We start from the raw sequence: 23511 nt of genomic DNA, 5'->3' as shown, positions 1-23511 counted from the left end.
AAACTGAGAGACTTGTTCGCATAGAAACACAGACGGAGAGACGGGCATGGCTATATCGACTCGGCTGTTGCTACTGATCAAGAATATATACACTTTATGGGGTCGGAGATGTCTCCTATGCGTGACACATTTCACGACAAAATTAGAATACCCTCTGCTAAGGTACAAAAACAACTGATCGCATTATATAGTTTCTTCTTGGAATTTGCGATAGGTGTAAAATAAAAGATAGCAACATATCAAGTTTGATGACTCCAGCTCTTAATATTTACCCAAGTTGCTCAAAAAACAGAATTTCGATATCGATTTTTATCAATTGCTTGGAAATTGAGTAACTTATCGATTATCGGAAACAAGCTCGATCTCCGCAGGCACTAGAAGGACCTACTGTTAAAATTTCTCTAGCTCTTATTGGTTATGATAACCTTGCGTTTATACATACGGACAGACGGACGGACGAGCAGACGGATAGACGGACAGACGGACATGGCTAGATTAATTCGGCTATTGATGCTGATTAAGAATATATATACTTTTTGAGGCCGAAGATGCTTTCTTCTGCCTGTTACATACATTTGCACAAATACATAATACCCTTTTTGCCCATTTTCAATAGGTTCAGTGTATAAAAAAAATATAATATTTCATCTAGAAAGCTTTGTAAAACATGTCGTAAATTATATTTAGCAAACAAATGAAGAAAAACAACAAAAGCACTAAAAAAATTAAGAGAGCAGATCCTGTATAAAAATGTCAAAATCATAAAAGTCTTTAAAAAAAAAACATAAAATTATTTAAAAAATAAATATACGAAAAGAAAACAAATAAATTCATTAAAAAAATCCATAAAATATTCACAGCAAATATATATATACGGAAAAAACACAAATACAATGGCTTCAATTAATTTGAACCCCGTACCGCAAGCATCTGGTATTGCAGAAGCTGTACCTGTGTGGCTGAAATTGGACTGGAGTCCAGATATACAACACAATATCTTCAGAGACTGGGGCACATACTATTTCAATCGACGCAGAGAGAATACGGCAATATATTACTATAACAAGGCAATGGAACTTGTAAACGAGGATTATATGACGCTCTTTCGACGAAGTCAAGCTCAGCGTCACGCAGCACAGATTAATGGAGCATTGAGCGATGCTAGACTGGCTTCAAGTAGGTCGTAATATTTATTCATGGCCAAAACTTTATGTATGTCTGCATATTTCTAGGAATGGCCAACGCAAAAATGGGACCAAATGCGCCCATTAGGCTACAAATATGCGATGCTCTAATTGATCTAAACAACTTCGAGCTCAGCGATATGGAATTGCATGACAATGCGCGACAGTTTGTTGGCGCCAAGTCGAGTCTTTTCAATAAACGTCTCTTGGTGGTATGGAAATACATAATGAAATACATCGGAACTATTAAAAGGTTTTCAATATTGTTTTCTTAGGTTGAAGCTATCATTAAGGATGTCACTGGCCGTGCTATGTCTCTGTTCTTCTTGAAAAACCATAAACTGATTCAACAGGCGTGTGATTTGTACAAAGCTTCTCTTATCAAGGATACGCGTCCCATGTGGAAGATATTGCGTGACCAGCAAAAATGCGATATACTTAGCATACCAGAAATTGAGGTAAATAACTTTAATATTGACCTCAACCTGAACTACAACTACTGCCATTAGGAAGTGCTTTTGTCACCACTGGAAAAAGCGCGCCGAAGTCGCGCATTTAATGTTATACATCAGACCTATTTAAATGACTCCTGGGTTGATGTTGTTTTTATGAAAGAGCTACGTAAGAATCCCAATTTGCTGCTAGATCAATGCAAGCGTTCCAAGAGATTGCTTCAAATACTGTCCGTTGAGAAATATGATGTTGTCAGACAATTTATAGTGAGTTACAATCAGAAGCTCCTGAAAACCTAAACTATAAAATCCATTTGTTGATAGAAAATGATGCATTCCCGTAGTCCGTTTTACTATGTGAGTTACGTAAAGTTTTTAAACAAGAAAATGTTGGAGAAGAATAAGGAGGCGTATCTATACCGCATACAATACCAGACACATCGCAACATGATTGCAGATCTAAAAGAGATTCGAAAGCTGCGAAAGGAAAAGAACGTCAAGGTATTAAAAAAAACAATTCTATTTAGTTTTTATGCTTAACTATTTGCGTCGTTTAGCGTCTCACGGGGTATGTTGAGAAAATTATGGGCGATTATTATGTGAGAAAAACGAATCGTGTCATGTGCTGGAAATTTGAGTTCACAAATGAGGTATACAATACTTTAGCTCTGGCATTATGTGAACAGTATCGTGTGCCAAAAAATTTTCGATATAGTTCCACATCCATGTATCGACTGTTGCTTTTGCCGCTGGATAAAGCCAAAGAACCTGTACCATTTGTTTTTGGAGACCGTTCGACATATCAAGATGGTAGTTTCATTGATCCCGCAGCGATTAGCTCCAGGTAAGTGTGAAAGCTAGCTCCACATATACTTCAAATGAATTAACTGTTTAAAAGGAAGCTGATTACACGCCTGGAAAAGCGCATACGATTTGCAAAATATTCAATTGAGAAATGTTATTTACTCCATCGGATTGCATGCATTCACTTGTCCCAGGGACGATATGATGAATCGTGTTTAAATGCTCGCAAGGCTATCAAAGGTCGGCTTAATACAACGCAGCTATGCAACTCTATTAAACTTATTATTTATATATTTATCCACATTATATTTAGAAACTCACAACTGCAACAGCTTGATATGGAAGTTCCTTGGCATTATGCAAAAGGTAAAGGCATATTGCATGCAGAAGAAAGTGGAAAAAACTAGGGAGGCATTGGAGAAGGCTATACCTCTATGCGATGCACTGAAGAATCCACCGCTAATCAATTTCTTGGAGGTCTGCGTTTCCTGCAGTGTGGAGGATACTGCAATTAAGGCAAGCCTATTGCTATCTCAGCGCCCGAGCGGTATCTCAACCATAACCTCAAACTAATTTATATGTTTGCACAATTTTCGATATTTATATATGAAGTCGTACATTTCACTTATGTTATTACCTTTACACAATGTGATTCCCATTGCGGAATGCTGCACCACCGAAGTAAGACATATATAAATATATGTTCTGTAACAAGATAGAAAACTTGGCAAATATCTTATTCTTACACTGTGCATATGTTAAAACAGAATGATTTGAGACTCTGCTGCGCCCTGGTGTATATAGGCATTATTTCTTGAAGATAATCGAACTCAAAAGTTGTGTTAACAACTAGAAAGAAATCTTATGTGCAAAATATTATCAATACTTGGCTATTGCACCATTTATCTATATCATATACATCCAGGAATAATCAGCCAGATATGAACGCTTTTCTATGAATATTACGTTATGTGGCTAATTAAATAACTATAGTTCAATTCTATTAGATTTCTGAATGTTTCGATTTCAGCTCATTAGAAACAAATTATGACTGTTTTAAATAGGTTTTAAATATATTTACTTTTCCGGATAAAAAAAAAAATAAATATTAATAATTTAAAAAATTTTAAGAAAGCTTATAGCTATGAACTCGTGATGGCTTCGTTAAGATATTCATTTCTTTTTGTTTCAGTGACAGAAATATACAAAAAATATTTCCAATCTAGAACTCCTTGATCTTGAATATATCTTTCCTAGTACTGGCATTATGTTAAACAATTCAGTAGCATTACACAAACAGAGGGAATCAGTTCACAAAGACACAAAATATTACATTTTTATACACTATTTCACTGTTTTATATTTTTATAAGGTTTCAGTACAATCTAAGAATAAGTTGCAATTATGACATCGATTGTGGGTTATGTGCCGCCCGCGACTCTGGAGGGCGCAGTCGCCATTTGGAATAAATTCGACTGGAGTCCGGAAATAGAACATGATATCTATAGAGACTGGGGCACATACTATTTCAATCGACGTCGAGAGAACTTCGCATTATACTATTATACCAAGGCATTGGACATTGATAGATCCGATTATCTAACACTCTATCGACGCAGTCAGGTGCAGCGCAAGGCGGCACGCATCGAACAGGCACTGAATGATGCCCGCGTTGCTGCAGGTGAGTTAGAAAATTGAATATCTACAAAGTGATTAATTTTGGGATTGCATAGTGATTGGCTCGGCACAGCGCGGTCCAATTTGTCCCATCAATTTGCAAATATGCGATGCGCTCTTTGAACTCAACCAGTTCGAGACCAGCGCCTGTGAACTGCACGACAATATTCGAAGTTTTATTGGAGTCAAGTCCAGAAGCTTTTCCAAGCGACTCATGGTGGTAAGTTGTCCTAATTATAGGAATATACAAATATATGTATACGTATATCTACTATATACAGTCGACTAACCCACATAGGTGAATGATGTCATCAAAGATGTTACTGGCAAATCGATGTCGCTGTTCTTTTTAAAAAATCTCAAACTAATACAACGCGTCAGCGAGATCAACAAAGCTAAGGCCTTTATAGACACGCGTCCCTTGTGGAAGATATTGAGAGATCAGGAGAAATGCGATGTGCTAAGCATACCCGAAACGGTGGTACGTATCAGAAAGTTTGGATTTCCCACAAAGACAACATTGAACAGCTCCCGCTTTAGGAAGAGGTACTGTCTCCACTGGAAATAGCTCGCAGAGCTCGTGCCTTTAATGTTATACACCAAAACTATCTGAATGACTCTTGGTATGATGTGCTATTCATGAAGAACCTACGCAAGAATCCCAGTTTGCTGCTGGATCAATGCAAGCGTTCAAAAGGCTTTTTGCAAACGCTCGCTTTTAAGCAGTACGAGATTATTAGACAGTTTATTGTCAGTATCAGTTAGGAAGCTACTATATTATATCATATTAACCGACAACTATTTCCGTACAGAAAATGTTGCAGAGTCGCAGTCCCCAGTATTATGTTAGCTATCTGAAGTATCCCAACAAGAAAATGTTGGAGAAAAATCGAGAAGCATATCTATTCCGCATACAATACCAGACACATCGCAATATGATTGCAGATCTGAGACATATACGAAAGCTGCGAAAGGCCAAGGATGTCAAGGTATGTCAAAAATATATAATTGGAGTGCCGTTGCACACATATGGAATTTGTATGGCATATTAAGTGTGAGGTGGAATAACTTTTTATAAGCAGAGTAGAGCTCATGCCGAGCTTAAAGGAAATAGGCCTAAGTCGAAGGGTAACTAGGTTTAATCTGTATACGATATACGAGAACCTTCGTACCAAATATGGTGCATCTAGCTCTTAATTTGCACGAGTTATGCTTAAAATGCCAAAATCGATACATATCGATATTAAGGAATGGAGGCAGGCTTAACTCACAATTTAATTTGAAATTAAGAAGTCTCTCTGCTAGCGCTTACAAAATACTCTATAATTTAAATGTTCTATCTATCGTATGCATATCCTTATAGAACCTCTCCGCGTATGTCGAGAAAGTGATGGGAGATTATTATGTGACCAAAACGAATCGGGTCATGTGCTGGAAATTTCAGTTTCACAATGAGGTGTACAATACCTTGGCTCTGGCTCTATGCGAACAGTATTCTATACCAAAGCGATTCAAGATGTCATCAAGGCCCATTTTTCAGTTGTTGCTGTTGCCAGTGGATAAGATAAAAGACATTGTACCCTTTGTATTCGGCGATCGTTCAACTTACCAAGAAGGCGATGACGATACCGAAGGAAGGAAATGCCGGTAAAAAGCAAACGATATTGATTTATTAAGAAACAAACAAATAACAAACGATCTATATATAATTTAGGAGAATGGTTTCGCGCCTGGAGAAACGCATACGATTTGCAAAGTTCTCAATCGAGAAGTGTTATCTACTGCATCAAATAGCCGCCGTTCATTTGGCCCAGCTGCATTACGATGAATGCTGTTTTAATGCGCGCAGAGCTATGAAAGGTGCGATTAAATATAGCATACATATATATATCTATAGTAATATTTCGATTTGCAAACCATTTAGAAAGTCAAAACTGCAACAGCATAATATGGAAGTTTCTCGGGATAATACAAATAATCAAGGCAAACACTTTGCAGCATAAGGTGGAGCGCACCAAAGAGGCTTTGGAGGAGGCAGTGCCAATTGTCAAACAGCTCAATTCTCCAAATCTTATCAAGTTTATAAATACCTGTCTATCTACCGCAGAGGACGAGTATACCAGAAAAGTCAGCTCGATAGCTAGTCAACGGGCCAGCAAGGCTTCGACGACGTATTCGGCACAGGATGTTACGACTGGACTAAATGAAAATGTGCATGGTTTGGATATGCTTCCATAGAAGATATACTTACGATTTAACTGGAATGTGCATGTGTGGAAAAGATTAAATAAACTTTTGCCCATAAAAAAATGCCAAAATAATGGCAAAGCATCCTTTCGATATTTGGACATTTCCAAATACTTGCAGTTTCTTAGACTAACAATATGATGAAAAGTGCATAGCTTTATACAATAGCCAGATTCTAGCGCAGATTTTTAGCCTTTTAATTCGATATTTTAACATACAAATCTAATATGCCCGATTGGACTATGTTTATGCAGGAGTAGCACTTAAAAAGTCACCTCATCAAGGTCAATCGGGGGAGCATTGTGAACAAAATGTGTTTCCATTTGTAGCCGTTTTACCGCTAAACAGATTTAGTTTATAGCAGTGCTATCTTTGTGGCCGCCCATTAACTGGTCTCTCGTGTGATAGCAGCTTTTATTTTAGCCTACATTTAAACGAGCACACAGACGCATACACATGCGTGCATTTGAGGGGGAAAAAATATACCTGGAAAAGCGGCGTCGTAAAAATTCTATCAACTCGATTAAATTATAACAAGTGGATTTTCATGTTTTTGTGTCGCATTTATGGGTTTTTATTGTGCTAATTTTATGCGCAAGCCAAAGAAGGCAGCGCGACTGAAGCGAGTTCCTTAAGAATATGCGACACAGTCACACACACAGACACACGCATACTCACACACAGCCAACACACACACACACACACACAGCTAGATAGGCACCTGTAATAATACTTGGCACACATTTAGTGGCAGCATTTAGTGGCACATTGCGGTTCCAACGATGGCGCTGAAGTTCATCCTTGGGACATTGCCACGTTGCTGTTGTCGCAGTTGTTCTGTGTTTTTTAGGCGCCTGTTTTTGTGCGTGTGTGTGTGTGTGGGTGCGTGTGTGTGGCGCCACACTTGGCAAAGTTTTTGGCCTACCTGCCGCTAACCGCTCACCTGTTAGCCAAACCACCCGCACCACCCACACTCATGTGCTGCCGCCGTCGCCTTTTGTCTTATCAAACTTTTGGCGCGCATGTGTTTATGCCACAAATGGCACTTTTGCGGCAGCGCATATTATTTTTTTTTACTGCCACTTTTCGCCATTTTGCTTTATCATTTTTATATGTTTTGTTTCTAGTTAGTTGGGCGTGGCCCCGGCCCGCTCCAAATTATAAAAAGTATATTACAGTCAGCGAAATGCGTACTCTACAATGCCCTTCCGGGGTTCGATGCTTGAAGCTATGCGAGCGAAAAATCTGCATGGAAATTGATTTTGCTTTTTGTCTTTCAGAATCGTTTCGCAGAGGTTTTATTTTTACGTAAGTAATATTGAAAACTAAAAGCTTGATTATGCATATTTATTTATATTATAATATATTGTTATATAAATATTATATTGTATGATATTCTGTTGATTCTGTAGGCCAATTATTAAACACTTTTATCAGACCTTTACCTATTTTAAACATTTTAAAAGCTCCAATAAAAGGAATTGAAAAAAAATGAGTGGACATCTAGCTTTTGAATGGGCATTTTGATTTATTTATTTAAATTTATATATATATTATATATTCCTCAAAACCATTTGATAGCTTAAAATGGTGCTCACATTTTCTTAGCAAAATTTGCAGCTATAAGTTGTTTGTCTGCCCTGTTCGATTCTTTCGCCACGCGCTGCTGTGACTTTCATATTTTCCTGCTAAACAAAATGTTCAATTTTGAATCCTTTTAGCTACTTTAACATCTTCTTCAGTGCCTGACATTTCACTGTGTGTGTGTGTGTGTCTGTTTGTGTGTGAGGTAAACTAATAAGCTCCATCGAGCTGCTGTCAGTTCGAGGTAGAGCCGCAAACATTTAAATGACCGTCTAGTTGGATTTTATTGTCCAGCCGGGGCTCTGCCTAGTGGGAGCGAAAGGTGTGCAAGCAACTAATGACCCTGTATTTATATGACAGGCAAAAGTTTATAAATATTTATGGGGCTTACTGTTGTTGTTGTTGTTGTTGTTGCTGTCGCTGTTGCTTACTTCTGGCGCAAGCTCATTTGCTTATTTTAAAATTCTGAACAGGCGTTGTTTCATTTTTGACACCCGACCAGGCCCCAAATGCTCCCCAGTTCTCCGAAACCCTGCAGGTTCAAAGTCTCAGTCCTGTCATCGCACGTTGTTGCCATTGTCACGCACACACGTACTATATTTTTTACGCGCATATCATTCCACACACACACACAAGCACACACACAATTTGATGCAGCCACAACATCAACGTTGACGCAAAGCACCCCTTTTATTTGAGAGGGCGGGAAGTATTTTTTTTCTTGCAAAGGTTTTTGGGTGCTGCTGCTGCTGCTCAAGTAAATAGAATCACGTACACTAATTATCATCACCATTGCGCGCTCAAAAATATATTTTTATTAATTTCATTTCTCCCACCAACTGCCCTTTTTCCCACCTTACTACCTTACTACCCCTAGTTGTGTGTAAAATTTTTAATTGAGATCTGGCATTGCGATAGAACTCCTCTTCTTACTGGCATTATAAATTGAATGCTGTGCTCCATTCTGCATGTAAATTGCGTACTTCTGGATAGTTTTCGATAGCTGCATGATAATCCGTTTAGATAAGATATAATATAATTAGCCGTTATATGTTCCATTTGGGCAACACACATTGTTAGATACTCATAGATAGTCTTAAATGTGAGTCACTCGATGAGATATATTTGTATATTGCATTATTACAGATTAGCTTGCTTAAACTGGGGCTTAGGTGTAGCAAATGTTTTGGGAATTTTGGCTAGTTTTGAATGCTGGTAGAAGTAAGTCAGCTACACATTTACATATCTATTTATATTTAGATCTAGCCTTACCGCTGTTAGCAGTTGATGACAAGTTGGTTACATATAATTGGATATATACTTTAATTTAGGCTTGCTGCAGCCCATATTTGTTTAAGTTTCTCCTTATATAGAATCAAGAGTTCAACCCTTAAAAAAATATTTAAAATTTACGTTACAGTTGCGTTAGGCCACTCGACACAATCGAACACTCACAAACTGTCAAAAAACTTATATGATAAGAGTTCCATTGTACGCTCTGACTCATAGCATGACCCTCTATAGGCCCTGGATTTATAGACCATTTAGTAGAGTTGATTAGAACTTTTACGGTTGTAATCCATCAACTACTTGGCCCGCCTCCCGGCTCAACAAAAAATACTTAAGTAATTATGTAAGTACATCAATATTCATCTTTTAAAAAGCCCCAAAATCCAATGTTTAATAATAATTATTGCTTGTTCAATATGCTAAAGCTTAATCTCAATAAATATGTTTAAAAAATTGAAACAATTAATTAAATATAACTGCGAAGAAATAAATGAGAGCAAAGTTGTTTTTATGTTTACATTTTTTATAATAAAACAAAAATAATAATTAAACATAAACCTAATATTTTGTAGAAATAAATTAACAAAATAGAAGATAATAGATAATAGATAGATAATAGAAATAAATATTTAAAAAATTGAAAATAAACAAATTAAAATAAAATATACAAAACAAAGCCAATTAAATACATAAAAACTAAAAATAAATTTATAAAGAAAAAAGAATGAAGAAAAAACTGCTAAATAAACAACATAAAAGAATAAAAGGAAACAAATATTTAAAAAAAGCTAATAAAAATGTAAAAACATATAAACTCAATTTCTAATATATTATTAAATTAAATTAATAATTAAATTATCTAAATAAATTAAAAAAAATAAAGAAGATGTTTTTTATTAAAACAAAATTAATAAATAAAAAATAAAAAACATATAAACACAATATCTAATAAGTTTAATAAATAATAATAAAAGTATATTTGACGTACTTTGATCGCGAACTATATAGAAATTATATAGCTAAAGAAATTATATAGCTAAAATAGACATAATCTAAAACCAGCTGCATCCAAATTTGTTTTTAGTAGTATTTTATACCACAAAAGAGATCGAAGCCACTTTGCCCGTTCACTGGAATTAGTTCTTTTAACGCGGCCCTATTTTTTAAAAAACTACGTATGTGCTAGCTTTTTTTTATAAGAAATATTAATACAATTGGTGCAGATAGCACGGCTCACTTGTCCACCCGCAGCGATAAGAGCGTGATATTGTTTTATCTACAGATAAGGCTCTCAAAGTGTGCAACGCTCACATGAATATACAAAAAACAAAAATAAATAAAAAACTACCGAGATTGGCAAGAGTAAAGCTATAATAGAGCGATCTGGCATTACATGTAGTATAGAACGGTCTGTGCAACGTGCAGCAACGTCTGTCCACTCGAGCGCGACTTGTGTAAAATAACAAATATAAACATAAGCACACAGTTCAGAAATGGATCATCGCACACGTGTTGAGGTGATAAATGTGCCGCCACCAGCGGGTCCCACAACGGTCATTGTGCAACAGCCGCCGCCCAAGGATAAGGGCTGTTGCTGTTGCCCCTGCTTGCCCTGTTGCTGCGGCTGTGGCGATTGTTGTTGCTGTTGCACGATAATGTAGCGCAACATTTGACAAGAAGAAGAAGAAGGAGACGAAGAACAAAAAGAGTAGCAACAATGAGAACTTCAAACAAAGGCGCTGCAAATCCTTTAATGCTTTACGTTAAATTAAGTTTCTATGGCTTTGTCGGGCTTGTGAAATACACACTCACACACACACACACACACTAAGCCAAACACACAAACACAAGCCAAACACACACACACTTTTTTCGTGCAATAAAATTTTACGATTTGTTATAAATAATGTTTTTGGTACACGAACTGTGGTTGAGCTCGGGCAACATATTGTCTTGCATAAATCTCAATGTTTTTGGCCGGCTCCAATAAAAAGCCAAATTTAATAACACCCAAACACACACACATACATGCGCACACACGCCCACACAAACCGCAAAAATTTGTAGTTTTATGGCAGCCCTTTTGGCATAGCCATCCACTTGCCCAAAAACTTAGCACACATTCCAAGTTATTATTTATATGTTTTTCACTTTGCCAATAAAACCGAAAATGTGTCAAAAAGTGCCGCCTGCTGCCATTTGATAAAACATTTTATGTGACTTTTGAGGTCTTTCGCATTGCAACCGCAGAGCCAAAAGTTGCTTTTTTTTTTCTTTTGGCCAAACAGCGGCTTTGACATGGGTTTCGCTGTGTTCGGGGCGGTTGGTGTGTTTGTGTAACCCATTCAGCGTAATTTGTGTGTACTTTTCTTTTGCTTGCTGTTTATCTAAAGCCCAAACCATATTACTCATACGCACTGTTGCACGCGAGGCGCCGCACAGTGGTAAGTAGGGCGACAAAAAATGTTTGAGAAATGTTTAAATTGTAAAACGCATAAAATCTTAACGTGTTTACTTATTTTTGTAACTTTTAACTTTTATACAGTAAGATATATAAGATGTGCAATAGAATATCTATAACAGTTAGCTCTAATTATGAACAGGCACTTACCCTTTCTGCAATTGAAAGCCGCCTGGCTTTTAGCAGCCCAGGCTGTCATTTTTCTGCAAGAAATAATTAAATCATTAATATCATATATTTTATAAAGATTTATATATGTTTTCAAAGTATTGCCAACAGTAGAGCTTACAAATTTTATTTAATTTCCAGAAGAATTTTAAAAGTCCTAAAATCATGCCACATAATCAGAAGTGAGCCAAACTGAACCGAATATTAACAAGCTTGGCCCAAGACGAAGCACAGCTTTATTAAACTAAATAAATCTTTTTTTTTTTGTGCTCGATATCCAGGGTTTATATATTTCATGTTTAAAATATAAGCCTTATATTAACAACATATAAATTAACTATAGATAAATCACAGTGAATCATAATTCGTTGAAATTCTGCCACTGTGCCCTGGGTACTCTACATAGGTTGACACTTACACAAAACTGTTTTATTATCTGAGCTCATTGATCAAATGCGGGGGCTTTAGATAAAAAAACAAAAAATTGGGTAGCCTGAGTTTACCTGGAACAACCTTTCAGCCAGCCGGAATTTTAGTTGAAACGAGTTATTGCGCCGTGCAGCATAACATAAATTAGTTATTAAATTTAGTTAGTCACACTCCGAACTTAAACGCAAGGATCATGTACAATCCGGGCTATCAAGTGGATGTCATCGATCCGTACTATCCACCGCCGGTGGAGGTTATTGAAGTAGTACGCCAACCGGCCTATCCACAGCCCGCCGTCGTCGTCGCCCAGCCTCAAACAGTCTACGTGGAGGAAAATAATGGTCCTACGAGAGAACAAATGGATTGCTGCCTTATGCTGGGCGCCTGCTGTGTCTTGGAAGAGTGCGGCCTGTGCGTTATATCCTAATGAAGAGTTATGCTTGTTCAGAAAACGTGTGCAACAATTAAGTGTGTTTAAGAAATTCTTATTTAAATAAATATAGTTGAAAAAAGTTAAGTGCTGGATTATGCCATTAATAAGCCCATACGTTAATTCTCAAGTGCAACTCCTGGATACAACTTATATGAATTTCCTTAAATCTTGAGCAAATAATATAAAGAACTAACAAACTTTATTATAACTAAATTAAAATTTTATCAAAATTTGAATAAATATACATATAATATTAATTGAAAAGTTAGTTGTCGAGTAAATACCTCGGTTTTTTTCAATCCAGAATTGAATCTTCCTGCATGTTAAATATTAGAAAAAGGATAGTTCTTCTGGCAAATCTAACTTAGAAGCTCTCTATATCCTTCTATATCCAGCCCGTCGAATTCTTCACAGTTCTAACTCAACCCAAGCATTGACATATTCCTATATCCAACTAATAGAGTTCTTCTCAATACATTATTTACGACTTGCCTTATTTCTAGGCTAAAATTCACTTGGGAAAAAATCTACGTAGAGCCCGAGTCGTTAGTCTTTCAATTAGGCAGATGCGCATTTGAAATTTGTTTAAGTGCCTGTCGCTGGCTCTCAGCCATATCATTTTGCGGCTAGAGCATTAAAGCCAACGCCCAAGTATGACAAGTTATGACAATAATTAAAGCCAAGTCGTGTACAGTCTTAGCCAGAGTGCGACATTATGTCCTTTCTCTTTGCTGCTCTTTCGGTTCTTTTTTGGGGGGGGCTGTGTAAAATGTTATTTGAAAATTTGGTGCGTTCGACTTCGACATGGCCGCAAGAACAGGGCGTTGGTAATAAGAACGAGCAGCCAAAACCAGAAGCACATCCACGACAACTTGAACAGCTTGGCTAACAACGGAAACAGGCCAACAGCAACAACAACAACAACAACAACAGCCGGGTGCTATATGCCTTTTTAACTTGATTTAATGAGTGCAGGGAAAAACATCAACAAGAAAAATGAAATACTGTCATTGAAGACATGAAAAAAGGGGGCGGCAATGGGTGCGGGGCAGGCCGGTTCGCTGGCATTGACGGTTGACTGTCTTTGAGCCAAGTCAAGGGGTGGGTGTAGAGTGCGCGCGGGGCAGGAGGCTGTGCTACTTAACTAGGAGCAAACGAACTGCCAGACACGAAGGGTCTACGTGGAGCGGTTGGGTGTGGCGCGGCGCAATTATGCAGCAAATTAACGCTTTATATTTATTAAAAGCCAGCTAACTGGAAAGGGCTTTTTTGTTGTTTGTATTTCTTTCCTTTGTTTTTTTTTTCTCTTTTCGTTTTTTTTTTTCGGGCTTGCCTTCGTAGTGCCAGAAAATAAAGAAAAAGTTGCCAAGCTGCAAGTACATAAATTGTTTGACAGTTGCCAAAGTTATGGCTGGAAATATGAACTCTCATTTGAGCAAATCTATCAGCTGGTTATAATGGTTATGATGCAGCAAATTAAAAACTATTATGATTAATATTTATGTAGATTTTATAGATGGCATACTTCCTAGGAGGTTCGAACCCTAAACTTTGTGCGCAGTGTACACCTTAGTTTTTTTTTAATTATTCTTTTTTTTTCATTCATATTTTTTTTAGAGTAATATCAACGGAATTATTGTTTTTAATTAAATATAAAATATTTTGATTTTAAAATATATTTTTTGGGCGTAATAACAATTTAATTTTTATTTTTAATTAATTAATTTTGCTCTCATGTTTTTTTAATTATTTTTTTTTTATTTAATATATTTTTTTTGAGAGTAATAGAAATTTTAACAATTAAAAATAAAATAGAAGCGAACTAGCAGCGAAGTTTTGAACCGGCGACTTCGCTCCTGCTAGTCTGACGCTCACACAACGGGCTCTCTCTTATATGTATATTTGTAGATATACATTTAATTTCTTTTTCATTCGCGCTTCTTTCCATTTAACATCTTATTTCAGTTGCATTATAATCACCTACTTATCCCAGAAATCAATTAATTGATGCCCCAGCTTAGTTCGACTCAATATTACTTAGCCATATATGTGCACAGTTTTCTTTGGACATGTCAGCAGCTTATGCGAATACATTTGGGTCAGCAACAGCCCTCAAATAGGAAAATACAAAAAACATCTAATCATGCGCTACAAGTTGAAACTAATGCATAATTCGTGTTCTACGCAAACAAAAGCAAGTCAATGTTTAACGAGAAGAAGTCAGCAAGAATTCAACTACCCCCTACGCATAAGACTCTTAAGGGTGGCTATGCCGCACACAGTTGATACTCAGGGCTTGTTGCATTTCCTGCAAGTAATTTCGTTATGAGTTTTTGCTGTAAGGGCTGTAATCCTTATAAATGAAGCAGCAAATTTGACGCCAATGCAGCAGCATCAACGGGCTTGTATTGTAGTTTATATAGTTACTCAGGGACTTAATGCATTTGCCTGAACAAGGGGGGAGCGAACAGTGGACCGAGGGGCGGTTAATGCACGTTAATATCTTATGTTCTGCTCTCTGAAATTTTCGCTCATTTGTCAGGATTTGAGCACTGCCCGGTAAAACCCCCAAGAATATTGCAATTGTATTTGTTGCCTTTGCGGGCAATGATGATTTATTTGCTACGCACGTGAAAGACTTGTGCGCCGTCTCCTTTGTGTTGGGCCTGGCTCATTAACTTTTGCTCAGTCCGAGACTCATTAAAAATAAATCCGTCATGGCAGGCGATTTTAATACGGCCATGTTAAGGCTATCAATGTCCAACTAGTTGGTCAGAGCGCAGCTTGTTAATGTCAGCTGAGAATCTATCTATCTCTCAAGAGCCAAACGGCTGGGTTAATCATCTTAAGCGGGCTTATAATACAAAAGAAGTAATTAAAAGTGATTTGATTGCAAGTTTTCTTTTACACATAAGCTCAACTTTGATTTACAAAACAATAAACACAATATTGGTGTAGCACACTTTTGAGAGCATTGAAAGACAAGAGAGATATTTTCAAGACAAGGAAGAACTTTCATTTGTTTTATAGTGAAATAATTAACAACTTATTGCAATATTATAAAGAGCGAATATTAATTACTCGCCCAACTTTGATATAACTTGTATTTTCATTAATATTAAATTAATACGATCGACGCCGGGTAATTTTTGCTTGTTATTTATATTTGTATTCAAAAATGCTTCCAGCTCGAGCGAAGCCGGGTAATTTCTGCTAGCATATTTGTATTCAAAATTTTTCCATCTTTTCTTTTTTCATTTTACATTCACACTAAAAACAACAATAGAAACAAATTTCAAAAGCCTGAATGTCACCATTAAAATGCTCAACCCAGTTTCCATTTGGCATTCTCTCTTTGTGGCATGCCTCTGTCCCTCTAGGGGTGCGTTGAGGGGGGTGCTTTGGATCCGCTCCCGCCCAGTAGGGCTGACCCGCTAAGTGCCGTTCGACACGGGCTCTACAGGGCGTCCAAGTTACGGTGCCTTTTGTTTTATGTCAAGTGCAAAATGTGCAATGCATAAGACAAAGCAACCGCATACCGAACAGTTAGCTCCCCCCTTCATCAACACACCTCACCCGCTTGTTGCAAGCTGCTATTGTGTCACTTGCCAAGCACCAAACCAACAGCAACAACAACAACAACAACGGCAACGGCAACTTCTGTGTGACACATTTGGCAATGCGTTTTTAAACTGCAAAATACAAAACGAAATGTGGCAGCCACAAGAAAAAACAACAACAACGCAGTACAGCAAAAAACAAAGTCAGTTGCAAGTGGGCAAAAGTTTTTAGCATTTTTTCGCTTTTGCCTCGGCACTGAATTGCACTTAAAGTCAGCGCCAGTTAAAAACTTTGAAGCCAACGACTACAAGAAAACTATAGCTGAAAAAATAGCCAAAAATAAACCTGACAAAAAATAAAAAACAATATTGCTAGAAAGACGAGTGAAGTTAGAAAAGTACAATTGCAAATACCCTTAAAGCGAGAAGCGCAAAAGCAAAGACTGAATTATTTTCTAAAAATTCTCAATAAGTTAAAGCATCGAAGAAGGGGCAAGCCCTTTTATACATTATCACGAATGCGAACGGTAAAAATTCTCAACAGGTTAAAGTATGGAAGGAGGAACAAGTTTGCAATCCTTGAGTCCAAAGCAAAATCGACTAATGATAAAATCGAAAGGCTCCTCAAACAGATTAATTTTATTGTTGTTAATGTAATTATAATTTTTTAGTTATATATTATTATTATAATTTATGATTTACTATAATTAATAAAATAAATTAATATGCGTATTTCACACAGCAAAATGCAAGTGCCCAGTGTTAGGGTATTAGCAAAAAAAAAAGGAACCGCATTGCATAGTGGAGTGCGAGAGAAACAATTGAAAACTTTATTGCTTTTGGCTTTTTCACTTTTGTTCGCAAGTATGTTGCACACGAGGCGCGTTGACAAAAAGGACAAAAAAAAACACACACACACACACAAAACGAGACCAAAAAGCTGGCGAACAGAACAGAACGAAAGAAAGAAAGAAGAAAAGAAGAAAGTTTTGCACTTTTATTAATTTTTAGAACTCAGCAGGAGGGGCACAGCCCCTGCAAATAGCCCTACAGAAGTGTATGCTAGCTGAAGATGGCCACAAGGACACGGATGCCAACTCAGACTCGGGCTCGGTCTTGAACTGAGTCCTTGGCTGAAGCAACAACAACAACAACAAAAGGAACAACAACAGGAACAACAACTCTCGGCAGCTGTGTGGTCAGCGGTCAGCTGGGGTTGTCCACTAATTGGGCTTGTGAAAATATTTGCTACGCTTATGAAAACAGTTGGCCGCATGCCACATGACCCTTGACTAAAATGACACACAAAGTGACACACATACCCACGCACACACACACACACACACATATTGGACTTAACAGTGTGTGAGAGACACATATATTTATACATAATTATAGGCCCCGTTTATGTGTACAGAAAATCGTGAATTGTTTAAACAAACTAATTTTGCAGCATTTCAGTTTCAAAAGAACTCAAGAAATGTAACATAAGGTTAACTTACCTCGTGTTTTATTCTTGCTTCAACTTCACTCACAAAAGCTTTACTTAAAGAGTAGCTAAACTAAGAGAACACTCACTCACACACACACACACTTTCGCGCCATTTTTTCTTTTGCATGAAAAAGCTCTGCACTATTGAAAAAAGCCGACACTTTGTTAAACAATAAAATAATATTGATGGCTCTGGCGACCTTTCCATATTTCAATATTTATTTGTTGGCTGGCTCGAGGTCCGTGTTTGTTAAAACAAACAATGAAAAACAATTTTATTCAATTCTCTTCCGATATATTTCGGTTGCACATCGGCAAACCGTCTTCAGAAAAGAATTGAATTCCTTCCACAAACAGATAAAATTTACAATGGAATTAGAAAAGGACGGGAAATTACCATTTTTAGACTCTATTGTAAGCAGAATGGACAACACACTCAAAATAAAGTGGTATAGGAAACCCATAGCCTCCGGACGAATACTCAACTTCAATTCAAACCACCCAAAGAGTATGATAATCAATACAGCACTAGGCTGTATGAATAGAATGATGAAAATATCGGACACAATATACCACAAAGAAATTGAACATGAAATCAAAGAACTTTTGACCAAAAATGACTTCCCCCCAAATATAATCAAAACATTATTAAAAAGACGACAAATCGAAAGAAAAAAGCCAACAGAACCTGCTAAAATATACAAATCACTAATATATGTACCACGACTATCAGAACGCCTCACAAACTCAGACTGTTATAACAAACAAGATATAAAAGTAGCACACAAACCGACGAATACATTACAAAAATTCTTCAACAAGATAAAGTCGAAAATCCCGATGATCGAAAAAAGCAACGTCGTTTACCAAATACCATGTGGCGGGGATAACAACAACAAGTGCAATAGTGTCTACATAGGTACAACAAAATCGAAGCTAAAAACAAGGATTAGTCAACATAAATCGGACTTCAAACTAAGACATCAAAATAATATACAGAAAACAGCACTTATGACCCATTGTATAAGAAGCAACCACACACCAAATTTTGATGAAACAACAATCTTACAACAAGAACAACACTATAACAAGCGACACACATTGGAAATGCTACACATAATTAACACACCAACCTACAAACGACTAAACTACAAGACAGACACAGAAAATTGCGCTCACTTGTACAGACACCTCTTAAACAGTCAAACAACCTCAGTAACAATCTCCACGTCAAAAAGCGCAGACGTGTAAAATAATGTATGTAAAATGTTCGAAATAATGTTTAATTTATTGTATTATAATTGTTAATTGTTTTTTGTATCTTGGTGTTAGTGCCCTGAAGACGGTTTGCCGATGTGCAACCGAAATATATCGGAAGAGAATTGAATAAAATTGTTTTTCATTGTTTGTTTTAACAAACACGGACCTCGAGCCAGCCAACAAATAAATATTGAAATATGGAAAGGTCGCCAGAGCCATCAATAAATATCAACGGAAGGCACGCCGTATGCACAGCAACCAACATGAGCTACGCAAAAATAAAAACTAAATACAAGGATTCGAAAAGAACAATTAATAAATTCCAACTAACACTGGTAAAATTAACTAAACTTAAATCTAGTTTAAAATTTTTGTTAAAATGTAGAAAATCAAATTTAATACCTAACTTCATCAAAAACTTGACACAGCATTTGACCATACTGACCACTGACAATAAAACCCACCCTGACATAACAAGAACATTGACTAGACACACACATTTTTACCATACCAAAATATTAAACTTACTTATAAAACACAAACACAACCTATTACAAGAACAAACAAAACATATGGAAAAAGCAAAAACAAACATAGAACAACTGATGACCACAGATGACGCAAAAGCGTTTTTTGAGAGCGAGAGAAATATAGAAAACAAAATAACAACAACACTCAAGAAAAGACAAGAAACGAAACACGATAAGTTACGAGATCAACGGAACCTAGCCTTAGCGGATAACAACACGCAAAGAGAGTGGTTTGTAAACAAAACAAAAATAGAATTCCCGCCAAACGTCGTAGCGTTACTCGCAAAAGGGCCGAAGTTCGCTCTCCCAATCAGCAAGAGAGATTTTCCTCTCTTGAAATACATCGCAGACGGTGAGGAGCTAGTGCAAACAATAAAAGAAAAGGAAACACAAGAGTCGGCGCGCACAAAATTCTCTTTGTTAGTCAAAGAGCATAAAACCAAGAACAACCAAAACAGTAGGGATCGAGCAATACTGGACACAGTGGAACAGACACGAAAATTACTGAAAGAAAATATAAATATTAAAATTCTATCGTCGGATAAGGGCAACAAAACCGTAGCAATGGATGAGGATGAATATAAAAATAAAATGACAAATATTTTAGACGACTTATGCGCGTATAGAACATTGAGACTGGATCCGACATCAAGACTACAGACAAAGAATAACACCTTCGTAGCACAATTATTCAAGATGGGTCTTATTTCAAAGGACGAAAGAAATAAGATGACTACAACAACAGCGGTACCTCCGAGGATATATGGACTACCAAAAATACACAAGGAAGGAACTCCACTGAGACCAATATGTTCTTCCATAGGATCTCCATCTTACGGGCTGTGCAAATATATAATACAAATATTAAAAAATCTGACAATGGACTCTAGGTACAACATCAAGAACGCGGTAGATTTTAAAGACAGAGTCAACAACTCCCAGATTAGAGAAGAGGAAACATTAGTATCTTTTGACGTAGTATCCTTATTTCCCAGCATACCAATAGAATTAGCACTTGACACAATAAGACAAAAATGGACCAAATTAGAAGAGCACACGAATATACCGAAACAACTATTTATGGACATAGTTAGATTTTGCATACAGGAAAACAGATATTTCAAATACGAAGACAAAATATACACACAACTTAAGGGAATGCCAATGGGATCACCGGCTTCCCCAGTAATCGCAGATATATTAATGGAGGAACTGTTGGACAAGATTACAGATAAATTAAAAATAAAACCAAGACTCTTGACCAAATATGTAGATGACCTTTTTGCCATAACGAACAAAATAGACGTGGAAAATATTCTAAAAGAATTGAATTCCTTCCACAAACAGATAAAATTTACAATGGAATTAGAAAAGGACGGGAAATTACCATTTTTAGACTCTATTGTAAGCAGAATGGACAACACACTCAAAATAAAGTGGTATAGGAAACCCATAGCCTCCGGACGAATACTCAACTTCAATTCAAACCACCCAAAGAGTATGATAATCAATACAGCACTAGGCTGTATGAATAGAATGATGAAAATATCGGACACAATATACCACAAAGAAATTGAACATGAAATCAAAGAACTTTTGACCAAAAATGACTTCCCCCCAAATATAATCAAAACATTATTAAAAAGACGACAAATCGAAAGAAAAAAGCCAACAGAACCTGCTAAAATATACAAATCACTAATATATGTACCACGACTATCAGAACGCCTCACAAACTCAGACTGTTATAACAAACAAGATATAAAAGTAGCACACAAACCGACGAATACATTACAAAAATTCTTCAACAAGATAAAGTCGAAAATCCCGATGATCGAAAAAAGCAACGTCGTTTACCAAATACCATGTGGCGGGGATAACAACAACAAGTGCAATAGTGTCTACATAGGTACAACAAAATCGAAGCTAAAAACAAGGATTAGTCAACATAAATCGGACTTCAAACTAAGACATCAAAATAATATACAGAAAACAGCACTTATGACCCATTGTATAAGAAGCAACCACACACCAAATTTTGATGAAACAACAATCTTACAACAAGAACAACACTATAACAAGCGACACACATTGGAAATGCTACACATAATTAACACACCAACCTACAAACGACTAAACTACAAGACAGACACAGAAAATTGCGCTCACTTGTACAGACACCTCTTAAACAGTCAAACAACCTCAGTAACAATCTCCACGTCAAAAAGCGCAGACGTGTAAAATAATGTATGTAAAATGTTCGAAATAATGTTTAATTTATTGTATTATAATTGTTAATTGTTTTTTGTATCTTGGTGTTAGTGCCCTGAAGACGGTTTGCCGATGTGCAACCGAAATATATCGGAAGAGAATTGAATAAAATTGTTTTTCATTGTTTGTTTTAACAAACACGGACCTCGAGCCAGCCAACAAATAAATAATAAAATAATATATTTCTATAAATAGAAGATGGAACACAGATCAACATATAACATAAAACACATCACCGCACTTTGTAAGATCAGATAATAATTAGCACATATAAAACTAAAAATGAAAGTTAGCATACGCGCGAAAAGAATACGACAGATCAGCAGGACAGACGCGCACAAACTAAATTATCTCATTAAGCTGGCATCTATGCTGGCATTCACACTAATACAGTAACAACTCTCGCACATGCTCGTGCTATGCAAAATGCTCGCTCCTAGCAAAAGTGTTCTCTGCTGTTAGACTGCATATCTATCATAACGGGATCAAAAGCATTAGCGCCAATGGCAAGCCAGCAGCCGTTTGCGCTCACACCAGCCTAATACACGAGCGCTCTCTGCGTAAGCGCTCTCTACCGGCGATATGTGCAGCTCAGATCGAAAGCCTTCACAATGTTCGCTCACTACCGCTGCCAGTTGCAAAACAGTAGCTGAGTGCACTGTTAAAAATAGCCAAAAATAGCTAAATTAGCTCTCTGAGCACAGCAAACACGGCTGCTAGTACTTATCGTTAAGATGACAAAATATGATGCATTAGCTGTTTTCGGCTGACGACCTCATAAAATAGCCACAATTAGCTGAAAAATTGATTAGCTGTCAGCACACACCAATAACAAATACACAGCGCATAAAATGTAACGGAATTCAAAGTTGCATTTTGTTTTCGCTGCTATTTCACGCTCACTCTCTCTCTCTCTCTCTCTCTCTTTGTTTCTTTGCACAATGCACAGAAAGTGATTTCGTGTAAACACATAGCTGAAACTATATTATGGCTCACCACACACACACACACACACATGCACACACACACACGTGCACACACTGGTCGACCCAGTCAGAGTTGCCATCATAAACACGCGCCGGGGCTAACCACAGTAGTCCCGCCGCACAGCTGCCCAACCAGCTGCCCGGTCCAAGCCGCTCGACCGTCCCCACCAATTTTTGTCAACTGAACTAATTAATTAATTGTGGGGCGGCCACCGTAGCCTTCGAGCCAAGCGTCGTCTGGGCCGCCCACACGATGCCACGCTCAAAGGTTCTCACCCCCCTGGCCAACCCACCGCGCCCGTCTGGCCTTTTAGCCACCCACTTGCTAACTGACCAGCAACTAATTTTTATATTTATGAGACCGGAACATTGGCCTACTGCGTCATAAACTGTAGAGTTTTGCTTTGCCGCAGGGTAGTTGACTCTGTGTGTGTGTGTGTGTGTGTGTGTGTATCTGTGTGTGCCTCGCAGAACATTCTGTCCTTGCCGCAGACTCCCATGCCTTTTTTTGTATGCTCAAATTTTGAGTATCTTTGTGTGATTTCATGCGTTTAAGCTACAATTTTTATTTGCTGCCGGTGCAGACAGCGCACATTAGGGCGTCTGTCTAACGGGGGCGTGGTCGTTGCTTAATTTTCATGTCGCGTTCAAAGTTTCGTACAAGTATTTATGGCACACATAAA

At 37.2% G+C, this 23511-nt stretch overlaps 4 protein-coding genes and 1 long non-coding RNA gene across 6 annotated transcripts in view; 4 read left to right on the top strand and 1 right to left on the bottom strand.

The window, feature by feature from the left end:
• Positions 1-18103, bottom strand: part of LOC138911392 (uncharacterized) — a 69564-nt gene extending 51461 nt beyond the window's left edge. Inside the window, exons 1-2 of the long non-coding RNA XR_011416974.1 lie at positions 17792-18103; positions 11850-11902 (exon numbers count right to left, since the gene is read on the bottom strand). This is a non-coding gene — a long non-coding RNA (uncharacterized lncRNA). The remainder of the gene's footprint in view (positions 1-11849; positions 11903-17791) is intronic.
• On the top strand, positions 749-3163 carry LOC6625190 (uncharacterized). Its single transcript, XM_002049087.4, has 8 exons — positions 749-1176; positions 1233-1396; positions 1460-1642; positions 1694-1903; positions 1961-2137; positions 2194-2480; positions 2535-2680; positions 2754-3163. The coding sequence occupies exons 1-8, from the start codon at positions 894-896 to the stop codon at positions 3011-3013; spliced, it is 1710 nt and encodes a 569-aa protein (XP_002049123.3). The 5' UTR covers positions 749-893; the 3' UTR covers positions 3014-3163.
• Positions 3734-6427, top strand: LOC6625191 (uncharacterized). 2 transcript variants are annotated; one of them, XM_002049088.4, is made up of 8 exons: positions 3734-4121; positions 4174-4337; positions 4416-4598; positions 4658-4867; positions 4930-5106; positions 5481-5764; positions 5832-5977; positions 6042-6427. In XM_002049088.4, exons 1-8 carry the CDS (start codon positions 3845-3847, stop codon positions 6353-6355), a joined length of 1755 nt encoding a protein of 584 aa, XP_002049124.2. In that variant the 5' UTR covers positions 3734-3844; the 3' UTR covers positions 6356-6427. The 2 variants fall into 2 exon arrangements, with proteins under 2 accessions (XP_002049124.2, XP_032293287.1); XM_032437396.2 differs by lacking the exon at positions 3734-4121 and having other exon boundaries at positions 4196-4337; positions 4399-4598.
• Positions 12380-12952, top strand: LOC6625776 (uncharacterized). The gene has a single exon (XM_002049090.4). It carries the CDS (start codon positions 12490-12492, stop codon positions 12721-12723), a length of 234 nt encoding a protein of 77 aa, XP_002049126.1. The 5' UTR covers positions 12380-12489; the 3' UTR covers positions 12724-12952.
• A 43-nt stretch (positions 18104-18146) lies between the features above and the next one.
• Positions 18147-21951, top strand: LOC138911391 (uncharacterized). The gene is made up of 2 exons (XM_070210164.1): positions 18147-19038; positions 19114-21951. The coding sequence occupies exon 2, from the start codon at positions 19239-19241 to the stop codon at positions 21810-21812; it is 2574 nt and encodes an 857-aa protein (XP_070066265.1). The 5' UTR covers positions 18147-19038; positions 19114-19238; the 3' UTR covers positions 21813-21951.
• Positions 21952-23511: the final 1560 nt, after the last annotated feature.

The sequence above is a fragment of the Drosophila virilis genome, chromosome 5, assembly GCF_030788295.1.
Source record: "Drosophila virilis strain 15010-1051.87 chromosome 5, Dvir_AGI_RSII-ME, whole genome shotgun sequence".
In the NCBI taxonomy this organism is placed as follows: domain Eukaryota; kingdom Metazoa; phylum Arthropoda; class Insecta; order Diptera; family Drosophilidae; genus Drosophila; species Drosophila virilis.
Note: the sequence above shows the minus strand (reverse complement) of the source record. Positions and strands in the feature narration are given on the sequence as shown.

Excerpts from the sequence above, each read along its gene's own strand:
- LOC6625190 (XM_002049087.4), top strand. The coding sequence starts at position 894 with ATGGCTTCAATTAATTTGAACCCCGTACCGCAAGCATCTGGTATTGCA. Across the intron at positions 1,177-1,232 it reads CGATGCTAGACTGGCTTCAA|GAATGGCCAACGCAAAAATG; the intron begins GTAGGTCGTAAT and ends GCATATTTCTAG. Across the intron at positions 1,643-1,693 it reads TTAGCATACCAGAAATTGAG|GAAGTGCTTTTGTCACCACT; the intron begins GTAAATAACTTT and ends TACTGCCATTAG.
- LOC138911391 (XM_070210164.1), top strand. The coding sequence starts at position 19,239 with ATGGAAAGGTCGCCAGAGCCATCAATAAATATCAACGGAAGGCACGCC.
- LOC6625191 (XM_002049088.4), top strand. The coding sequence starts at position 3,845 with ATGACATCGATTGTGGGTTATGTGCCGCCCGCGACTCTGGAGGGCGCA. Across the intron at positions 4,599-4,657 it reads TAAGCATACCCGAAACGGTG|GAAGAGGTACTGTCTCCACT; the intron begins GTACGTATCAGA and ends CTCCCGCTTTAG. Across the intron at positions 5,765-5,831 it reads ACCGAAGGAAGGAAATGCCG|GAGAATGGTTTCGCGCCTGG; the intron begins GTAAAAAGCAAA and ends TATATAATTTAG.
- LOC6625776 (XM_002049090.4), top strand. The coding sequence starts at position 12,490 with ATGTACAATCCGGGCTATCAAGTGGATGTCATCGATCCGTACTATCCA.